Genomic DNA, 11,022 nt, shown 5'->3' with positions numbered 1-11,022 from the left:
CGTCCTTTCCTGCAGCCTATTGCCCAATCGGCCTATTGGCTCCGCAACTCTGATATCCTTGGCACAATACCCGCTCTTTTTGGCCTGATGCCCGAGTCCATCGCCCGAAGCCTTCTGTCGATATGTCGACCGATCCACCGGCCCGACGTCCAATATTCTGACATGTTCCTCCGGCACAACATGATTTTCCTGCTTTAATTGTCTCATCCGGATCGAAGCATCCTGCGTCACTTAAAACGCAGATTAAATCATAAACATATATCAAGTAGTTTCATCATCAAAATACGAGATTCAACAGATGATCCTCTATCGACACTCAATGACCCTCGTAAGGTCGACTACCACTCCCAATGACTAATTGTACTAGATCTGAGACAGCCAAACTTATAAGTCTGGTATCAAAGAGTGGAGCACTCATACAGGACATCCTTAGTGTCTCAAGTCTAAGGACCAGATATACCACTAGGACTACGGAATCACTGTTTGACAATAAGGCATCATCAACCATCTAGCATTCCGTAAGCGGATCAATCAGTGAACTCATTATCTAATGAGCACCTGTACTGTATCCCTAGTGTCCCTACACGAGCAGCTATGAGAACCATTACATCCATCATATGGATGGGTATACAGCACACAAATATGTCCGGTTATCACGATATCCCTCTCGAGTAACCTATGACCGGGATTATTTAGGATATGTGTTTAAAGGTGAATCGATCTCATTTTCGTGATATCATCACGATCTGATTCTTATTGCACAAATCCAAGGACATCACTATATATATATATGTATATATGTATGTATATATATATATGTATGTATATATATATATATGTATATATATATATATATATGCAATAGTTATAAAGTGATATATGGTAAAATATAATAAGCAAAAAGATTCTGTATCAAGTCACACGTGCCATCACTCACGTGATTGGCTTGTTGGGCCTATGACTAGCAGGAAACCCTAGCCACCAAGGAGTCCCTTGCAGCTAGGAAACCCTGGCTGTGGGGCAGCCTTGGGTGGCTAGGAAAACTGGTTGTCTACTTGCCCCATGCGACCAAGAGTCCTGGCTACCAAGGGCATTTGGGTAGCTAAGAAACCTAGCCACCTGTGGTGCCCCCTATAGTCAAGAAACCTGGTTATAGGGGCTGCCATGCAGCGGGTTGAGAGCAGCCTTGTTGTCTCATTCCTGCTGCTTTTGGCTAGGCCGAGAGCATCAAATTGGAGCTCTCGGCCAAGGCTGCAAGTAGCCTTCAGCCAATCCAAGGGGCAGCAACAATTGCTACCCATTCTTCCCCTTTTGTATCAATAAATTTGACATCAAAAGCCCTCTCTAAAATACCTCTTAACAATAAGAAAAGGTGGAGCACAAATTTAAAAACTATGACAAAAAATTACAGCAATCGTGTAAAATAATTTTAACGCGATTGAACACAACAACACAGTTTAAAGTCAATCTTTTTCACGAGCAACCTAGCTCTAATATCACTATTGGGAAATCTAGGGTGACATCACATATGCAATACAAGAATAAAAAATAAAATCCTAGAATTCCCTCAGAAAAAGGTTTCTTATCATCATGCAAAAGTTGGTGTGCAAAAAACTCACAAAACCGAAAACTACGTATATGAAAGATTGTGTTATCTAGGGAGATCGTATATCTCTAAATTTCTATAGATCTATAAGATTATATGAAGGAGTTCAAATGCCCTCCTCTCTAGTAGTAATCTACATGATAGAGGCTGCGAAGATGCTCCTCAAATTGCTGTCCAAAACTCTTCCTCATGCGCATCATTCAATCAAGAAGGGGTTGCCCCTTCTTGCTATCCATATGCCCCAAATAGGGGCTATAGTTTGAGGATGAGAGGAAGAGAGGAGAATAGAAGGAGACAGCTAAAAAGAACCTAGCTCAAGACCCTTTGGTTCCCTTCTATTTATAGAGACCTCTTATCAATTTACCTTAATGGATCCTACTATATTGGGTACCGGATCTCCATCCAACTATCCATGCTACTTCGATTGGTGGATCTGTACCCAATAATCTCTCATTGGCACTTATTGGATCTCATCTATAGGATCTAATAATTCAGGGGCTTATTGGATATCCAATAAGATAAGGGCTCAAACGAATCTTTTATATCCAAACCTATACTCATCGCAACACCTATCATATGTGTGTAACTCTCTAGGTCCAATATTGAGTTGACCGTGAGTCATACCTATCAGAACTTCTTTGGGCTCAGTGAATTATTATCTTCATAATAATTTATTAGACTCATCGACTATGGACGTACTAGGCCACTATGCCGTAGTCCCTTGACGATATAACAAAATCTAATCTATTGGACCTATTTATCCTCAGTTACCAAGTCTCTATAGTCCCTTTTCCATCTAGTACCTCAAAGATCATATACTAGGCATGGTGCTATTAGACCTATACGGTTTCTATTCGAGCCTCGCTCTAATCAGATTCTCTTGGAGAACTCTTTCTCTCTCAATTCGAATGACCCTAGATAAAGATTTATCTAAGCAATAACACATGAGATATTCCTCTCATAACATTGAGAACGGATGATCCTCTATCAATACTCAATAGCCCTTGTAAGGTTAGCTACCACTCTCGATGATTAGCTATGCTAGATTTGAAATTTCCAGGCCTATAAGTCGGATATCAAAGAGTGTAGTACTCGTACAAGACATCCTTGGCATCTTAAGTCTAAGGATCAAATACACCACTAGGACTATAGAAACATTGTCTGACAATAAGGCATCATCAACCATCCAGCATTCCATGAGTGGATCAATCAATGAATTCATTTTCCAATGAGCACATGCACTGTATCTCTAGTGTCCCTCCAGAAGCAACTATGAGACCCCACCTCTATCATATGAACGGGTATACAGTATACCAATTTGTCTGGTTATCTTGATGTCCCTCTAAAGTATCCTATGATTAGGATTATTTAGGGTTGTGTTTAAAGGTGAATCGATTTCATTATTGTGATCTTATCAAGATCCAATTCCCATTATACAGATCCATGAACATCATAATATATTCATACAATAAGCAATATAAAGTGATAAAATATTAAATAATATAATAAGTAAAAAGAATGCGTTTCATGCTACACATGCCATCACTCATGTGATTGGCTTGTAGAGCATCTATGACTAGAAGAAGGGAGGTGCGTGCCCTCTCTACTCGAAGGGACTAGAGGTTATAGATCTCATTTAGGGTCTGTGTTTAAGGGCAAATCAGTCTCATTATCGTAATATCATCACGATTTAATTCCTATTGTACAGATCCATGAACATCACAATATATTCAAGCAATAATCAATATAAAATGATAAAATACTAAATAATATAATAAGCAAAAAAGAGTACATATCATGCCACACGTGTCATCACTCATGTGATTGGCTTGCAAGGCACCTATGACTAGCAAAAGGGAGGCACATGCCCTTTTTGCTTGAAGGGGCTAGGGGTCGTAGGTAGCGCCTCCTCACCGGAGTGCTTATTAGGAGGAGAAGTAGAAGGATGTTCCTACGATATTCAGCCCTCTTTTTAGTGCCAAAATGTTAACACACAAAAACCGTCAATTGGTAAGTCGGCCCGATTGATTCTCTACTGAAAGTGCAGGTCCCTTTTGGTGACTCCTCTTTGCTGACGTGGAGAGCAAGCATTACGGGCAAGATGAAGAAAGTTGTAGGAAGAGGTGGTTCACTAGGAGCATGGTCCAATCTTCGAGTGGCGAAGCTTGGTTTAGGAGCTAGGCGATCTCCTCTGTTGTGTAGCCTTCTAGCTATGCCTTCGTACCATGTCGATGGCCCTGTATGACAGGCCTGCACTAGGGGTATCTCGACTCGACCCCTCTGATGCTTAAGTTAAGAAAACAAAGGGGGAGAAAGATAACAATATCAATAGTGAATTAAGAGAGTAAAGAGTCTCTTTCACCTACTTGTCCTATCTTGGCCCGAGGCATGTCTTTTATACCTGGGTATTGGGTGGAGCGAACAAACATCCGTCAAGGCTCCTCTTACCTGACATGACAGAAATATTTAATACGAGCAGCTTGCCGATGTATGCTCCCATGGGCAGCATTTGTGGATTGTTAGGATGACATCTCCAATTGGGCTTCCTTGCTTCTTTAGGTTAGGTAGGGTGTGGTCTCCTTATCTTTCGTCCGAGAAGGAAGATTGGTAAAGCCGGGCCATGCCGTCGACCATTAATGCGAAGTCAAGTTTATTTTCTAGATTATGGGATCAATGAGGAGTGATTCCTGTGAGCCCACTTCAGGAAATCGGGGTAGGTGATGTGACCTCCTATCAACGATCGTAGGGAGTAGGTGGCTCCAGATCTTCATTTAAGTGTTGCTTAGGAAGCTAAAGGGTATCAAGATTCATCCCTATCAAACCTCTAATAGCTTTGATGCTCTTATGTGGGTGATGATTATGAGAAGGAGGTGATTAAAGATAGATAATTTGTATTTGCCAACCTTCTAACTTAACGTGGAAACACATTTTGCCTTAGGAGAACAGCATAGTGTCACATGGGAGACGATTGATTTACTTGTGTATGCTTATTGATCGCGCCTTAAGTATGGTAGCTTCGACTTATGGGCTTGCTTTTGTTTGTGATTTTTAGTCGCCATGTTTTGTCGTAGTGAATCGTGTGTGTGCTACTTGTATTATATATATTCTTTTTATTAAAATCATTCTTACCCTTTTATAAAAAAATTACGATCACTATAAAAATGAGGTATCTTTAGAAAAATTTAAAATATGAATTAAAAAAAATCGTCAAAATATTTATATAATTTTATAAAAATAATAAAATCGTCAAAATATGAAAAATCGTGTTTCTAACTGCGCCCTGTATATAAAGCTCTCATATTCCCTAAATCACACCCAAGACCCTGGGTTTCCCTTTCCTTTTGCCAAACCCTAGCGGAAGTCCCTCCTGGCCGACATGTCCTCGAAACGCGCTGCTGCTGAAGCCGAGTCTTCTGCATCCGACTTCTCGTACGCTTCCTCTTCATCCGACGAAAAAGGAGAGCAAGAAGAGGATGTGCGCCTCTCGTCTGTTCCTCAGGTACCCAAGCCCATGAAGCCCTCCAAGCACCCTTCCGCTGCCACCTCCAGCCACGACGGTGAAGAAGATGACGACGACAGTAGTAACGAGGAAGACGGCCAAAGAAACAAGCACCAGGGAGACAACGGAAGTGAAGAGGAAGAAGACGACGACGACGAAGGTTCCAGCGATGAAGGATCCGACTCTGATGAGGCGAATACAATGAATAAGCCGCTGCCGCCGCCGCCGCCACCACCACCACCACCAAAGCCACAGTTCCAACCACTGCCTAAACCAACGCCTGAGCCGTCGGATTCTGGTTCCTCTGGTGATTCTGACTCTGAATCTGATTCCTCTGACGATGCACCTGTTACCCCTGCCTCCCGCCCATCTCGTGCCGTGGATCCGTCGATCAAGCCCATAAACACCAAGCCTATGGACACCCCTAACAAGCCGAGCAAGCAAGCCAATTCCCCTGCTCCTTTGCAGGACCGAGAATCTCTGAAAAGGAAGCATGACGTGGTGGAGCGCTCTGAGCTGGATAATCATGGTGGACAGAAGCGCCAATTGTTTCAAAGACTGTGGAGCTTAGACAATGAAATAGCTTTACTTAAGGGCCTGGTGGAGTACCGAAGTAAGAAGGGCACTGTTGCTGCTTCTGCCCATGACATGGAAGACATTCGGAATTTTATCAAAGGTTCCTTCCAAACGGATTTCAGTAACACGCAGCTCGCTGATAAAGTGAGAAGGCTTAAGAAGAAGTTTGAGACAAATAATGCCCGTGCCAAAAATGGTGCAGACCCAACCTTCACCAAACCCCATGAGCAGGATGGGTATAAGCTCTCTAAGAAAGTTTGGGGAGTTAATAGGATAACCTCAGAGCATCTTGATGCTAATAGTGCTGACAGTGAGGACAATGAAGAAAGCGAGAGTGAGATGATGAACATTCGGAAATCAAATGAGCAGCAGTTGACCTCTCTTGTTGTGTCAAAGTGCCATGATGCTATTGTTTGTGAGAGTGGGGATATTGTAAGGGTTAAGATTCAGTTTCCATACTTGTGGGAGACAGTAACCAAAATGGCAGATGAGTATTTGTGTGGGATAGCCATCAAGAGGGCCCTAGAGATGGTAGATGTTGCTAAGGCAAAATCGATGGAAGAAAAGCTTAAAAAATTAAAAACAACTCAGATGAGGCAGCACTTGCGAAGGATTGATCTGAACAAGGAGACAGTGAAGCTTATTCTTGATGCTATAGGGAGATCAAAGTGAATTGCTTCTTCAAGAACGTGTGCTGCCTACAGCGTAGGGAAGTACAATGAGGTAATTCATTGATTACTCCACATACAACATAGGCTTTTTGATGTCCGGCACTTGTAATGCTGTCATTTTGCTCAATTGCTTCTTGATCTTTTGTTTTAGAATGTTACTGATTGTGAAATGGGTCAAAGACTAGCATATCAAGTGAGAAGTAGGTTAGTGTTCAGTTATTTCAGGTTGCTAAAGGTACATTAGGTGCTCGTTTGGATGCTGTTTGAAGTTCAAACATATTATTAAATTAGTAGTTGGTTGCTTTGATCTTAGTCTATTTTGATTCATGTTGCTCTTTGAGGATGATGCCAAATTTATCTCTTTGTTTGCTGCTTTTAAGCAGTTTTGGATGGTCTAGCTATTTTGTTTGACTAAATGAATTGTTGTCAATCTTTTTATTCTTGGATGTATGTGCATATTTGTAGTTGTTAGTGATTAAAACATTGTTGTTCTTCTTTGTCTGCAGTATTTTGATGTATAAAAGCATGATTTGCTTCACCTTTCTTAGTTATTTGTGCAGAATGAGTTGGTAAGTTTTTTGTGTAGCTTTCTCCGCTAAACTCTCTGTTGGTAGTCAATGTATATGAATTTTGATTTTGAAAACTATGTTCCTATCAATACTCTCTTTGAAATTTTCAATTGTTACTATAATATTTTGTCTAGGTATTAATTCCTTTTTGTGATTTCACCTGTGTAATGAATCTTGTTGCCAAAAGCCATAAATATTTATTTAATTTGTGTTCTTGACTAATTTTTGTTATTAAATTAGAGTAATTGAATAATTATTAATGCGGAGATTCTTTTCTTAGTGATCGATGTCTTATTGTTCATGTAATCCATCAGATGTTTTTACCCTCTTATGGCATGCAATATAATTGAGAAGGTTCATTAGGCTTTAAAGTTCCATCCATTAAGTTTCTTATTTAATGCCTAAATGATTATATTTTCTATAGACTATATGACCTTTGTTTGCTCAGCATTCATGAATTTCACAAGCAAAAACAGTAACTAGTAATATTGGCAAGAGATGTATAAACGAGATGGGTGGGGAGCAGATCCTTGGGGGCTAGGAACCATGGTATGGTTGCTCAGGGTGTGAGCAAAAAAGAGGAAAAAAAGAAAAAAAGTTGTTCTTGTGGAGGTAAGGTTGCATATATTGAGTCACCCCAAACACCACATTGTTGGGAGTCTTTTGCACATTAACGACCTTTATAATGTGAAGAGGGATGGAGAAAATTTTTTGTTGCAATCTTCCTGTTGCAAAGACTTGGCAAGCCAGCATACAGCAAAAGTCATTATGAGCTTTGTAGGTATATGAGATTGGCAGCTCTTCCAACATAATTCTAATAGTGTCTAGCCAAGTTAAGTTATTATTCAAATGTGATTTTATTTTATCTTTTTTAATGAAAGTGTTATGGATGATTAGAAGCATGTCTTAGATCATACACCTTGTTGATGAAAAGATAACCCAGTCTGTCAATTGAAGCAGCCTATGTCTAGTTATGGTTAATGTTGGATCAGTTTGGTCTATTTGAATCTGTGCTAATAGGTTTTTCTCCTTTTCTATGTGATGGAATTTTTTTCTGTGATATTTCTTTATGGGCTTTGAAGGCTATTAAGAGCTTAGTAAATGAAGGTTTGTCAGAGTCTTGGATCTCATGTTCAGGATGAATAAGATTCCAACTGGTGCGTAGTATGCTGGTTGTGATGTGAATAAGGTTTAGGAGATCAAGTAAGAATTTATGTTGAAAAGGTGATTGATTGGTTGTGTTACAATGTTGCTTCTGTTAATAGTAAAGGAAATTGAACTTTATCCACTTCTGTCATTCTTTGATCATGTCTTTGTTGGTACCTACTGTCCCATATCTTTTCATCCCACTTTTTACTGCATCTACATATTTTCTTCTCTCTTCTTTGCGACCTATGATATTAATTTTTGGTTGCAGTGATGGGAAGATCAATTTAACTGGCCCTTTTATTTTGTGCTTGATGCTGTCAAGGGGAAATGCTGATATGATGCAACCCTTAAGCCATCGTAGGCCAAGGATTGAACTATTGCAATGCTTTGAATGAGGATTGACATTTCGGATAACTGGATCTGTATCTGTCTATCGCCAGACCGGTATGGTTCTGGTCTGTGCTGGTGTACTGGTATGCCAGCTAGTACGTACTATGGTACCATGAGGAGGCAGTTCTTTTCGGCCTTTGGACAAATGGCAAAAACTTAGGCAGAACAATTAGGTTGATCATCCAAAGTTCCTATCCACTAATGCACGTTATCCTTTGGACCTTATTTTTCAACATTTGCATCCATGTTCCTGTTTAGCCTTTTGGGTTTTGCGTTCCTTTGTCCACTATAAAAATTGTGCTCAAAAGGCCTTTGTATTTATTATATGATGTTTGGACCTAGTTTCCGCTTAAAAGCCCTGTTTTCTCATTGTAGTAATAAATAATATATATCAACTGATAATAGGCATTTCTTAATGGTTTATTATAGCCCCTCGACATCATAGTTATCTCGGAACCAATTTACCTTCTTCTTTATATGGTGCTCTTGGAATGTTAGTTTTTATCTTCATATGGAATGTTTAAGTTTTTATCTTCAAATGTGGGATTAATTATGAAGATAAAAACTTAAACATTCCATATAAAGATAAAAACTAACATTCCAAGAGCACCATGTAAAGAAGAAAGTAAATTGGTTCCGAGATTTGAAAAGGAAAAAAAGGTTGATGATCAATACTTGCCTTTTTTTTTTCCTTTTGGCAATTTGTGTAGATTTTTTTTCGTGTTAGAAAATACAGCTTGAGATTTGTTTCCCAAGCAAGAAAAACTATATTAACACCTTTAAGTATGTACAATATGACCTTTGCGGATATTAGGTTATTAGGGACGATCAAGCTGAGTTTGAGTTGGAACTCCAAATTGATCCTAATCCGTCCTAATCAAGCTCAGGCTCAAGGTTCCAATCCATCCTAACTCAAGTTCAACTCAGCTCAAATTCGAGTTAAAGTACAATTCAGATCGATCGAAGTTTGAGTCCTACTTTGATTCAACTCAAATCTGGCTGAACCCAACTCGAACTCATTTGCAAGCTCCAACGCCAGGTTCAACCAGCTCGGAGCTATAACAAGACGTAATCTGAGTTGGACTCGGATTAGGTGAGGAGTTGGCAGCTAAGACGGAGGGAAGCATAACAAGGGATGCACAGCGTCTTCAATCATCACAAACCAAAACCTCTTCTGCATCTAGCCGGCCAAAGAAGAATTCTAGCCGAGAGAAGAGGAGAGGAAGAGGAATAGGTGCTGCCATTCTTCTCCCAGCATTACCTGACCACCTTTGTTCTTTAAATCCTTATAGATTATAAACTTTGCCATTCTTCTCCCAGCATTATCTGACCACCTTTTTTTCTTTAAATCCTTATAGATTATAAATTTGGGGTTGATCTTTCTAGGGGATCAGCTTCCTTATAACTCTATAGGGGTTCCTCTCTCCAAGTTACTACTCAAAGGCTGTAGAAAAAATTCATCTATTGCTTATCAAAAGAGGAGGAATACATGACTATTTATAAGGCTTCTAAACCCTAACTCCTAATAGGACTCCTACTAAAGACTCATACTTTTAACCAACTTCTAATAGGACTCCTACTCAAGACTCCTACTTCTAACCAACTCCTAATAGGACTCCTACTCAAGACTCCTATTCCTTTACAACTCCTAATTCATCTCTAAGAAACAACCTCCTAACCCTAGTCGACCTCTTCACCTTTTTAATAGGGGTCGGCTTAGGTATGTTTTACATGAATACCCCTCTCAATTAGGACTATCCTAGCTAGAGTCCTAGCAGACCCGCCCTCTTCAAATCAACCTAGTCCTCGAGGCTGACGATTCATGAATTCTGGAAATTTGATCTTCAAGTCATCATAGTTCTCCCGAGTGACATCTTCTATTGGTAGGTTCACCCACTATATTAGCACTTCAGTAGTGGGTTGTCGTCGTCGAGTCACGATCCGTCGATCAATAATGACACTTGGCTGGGTTTGGAGTTCTCCTTGTGCAGTCATATTTGGTGGGTGGCTTTGGGTTGTCTCCAAGCACCTATTTACAACTTTCGTCTGGTCGTCGATTTGTGGGTGATATGCCATACTCCTTTTCAATTTAATACCGGAATAACTTTGTCCAAAATCTGCTCGTGAAGATGCAAGTATAATTTGTCACAAGCACAATGCATCCCTTATAGTGTAATTCTTTTGTGTCCCAATTGTAATGAGCCATAGAGCTTGGTGCTTCCTCCATTTTTTTTATGATCTTACTGGTCTCCGAATCTTCTTGCCATTCCATCTTAATATCCTCAAGGAAGTCACTAGTCGAAAGTGAAATGACAAAAAATTCAGCTTGCTTAGGTAGCCGTAAAAGCGCATCTGCAACAACATTCTCTTTCCTCTTTTTGTAAGTTATTTCATAATCATATCCAAGAACCTTTGTTACCCATTTTTGCTGCTCAGGGGAAGATATCTTCTGCTCCAAGAGATATTTTAGGCTTTTATGGTCGATCTTGATTTAAAAGCATCGCCTGATCAAGTATGATCTCTATCTCGTTGTTGCGTGCATAATGACGAGCATCTCCTTAT

At 39.9% G+C, this 11,022-nt stretch overlaps 1 protein-coding gene across 2 annotated transcripts; it reads left to right on the top strand.

Moving 5' to 3' along the window:
* The first annotated feature begins 4,922 nt into the window (after positions 1–4,922).
* On the top strand, positions 4,923–8,801 carry LOC103974117 (STOREKEEPER protein). 2 transcript variants are annotated; one of them, XM_018821718.2, is made up of 2 exons: positions 4,923–6,404; positions 8,339–8,801. In XM_018821718.2, exon 1 carries the CDS (start codon positions 4,983–4,985, stop codon positions 6,351–6,353), a length of 1,371 nt encoding a protein of 456 aa, XP_018677263.2. In that variant the 5' UTR covers positions 4,923–4,982; the 3' UTR covers positions 6,354–6,404; positions 8,339–8,801. The 2 variants fall into 2 exon arrangements, with proteins under 2 accessions (XP_018677263.2, XP_065025351.1); XM_065169279.1 differs by lacking the exon at positions 8,339–8,801 and adding an exon at positions 6,859–6,877.
* The last annotated feature ends 2,221 nt before the right edge of the window (positions 8,802–11,022 follow it).

This window comes from Musa acuminata, chromosome BXJ3-9 (genome assembly GCF_036884655.1).
Source record: "Musa acuminata AAA Group cultivar baxijiao chromosome BXJ3-9, Cavendish_Baxijiao_AAA, whole genome shotgun sequence".
Lineage (NCBI taxonomy): Eukaryota > Viridiplantae > Streptophyta > Magnoliopsida > Zingiberales > Musaceae > Musa > Musa acuminata.
This window is presented reverse-complemented; position numbering and strand designations above follow the sequence as displayed.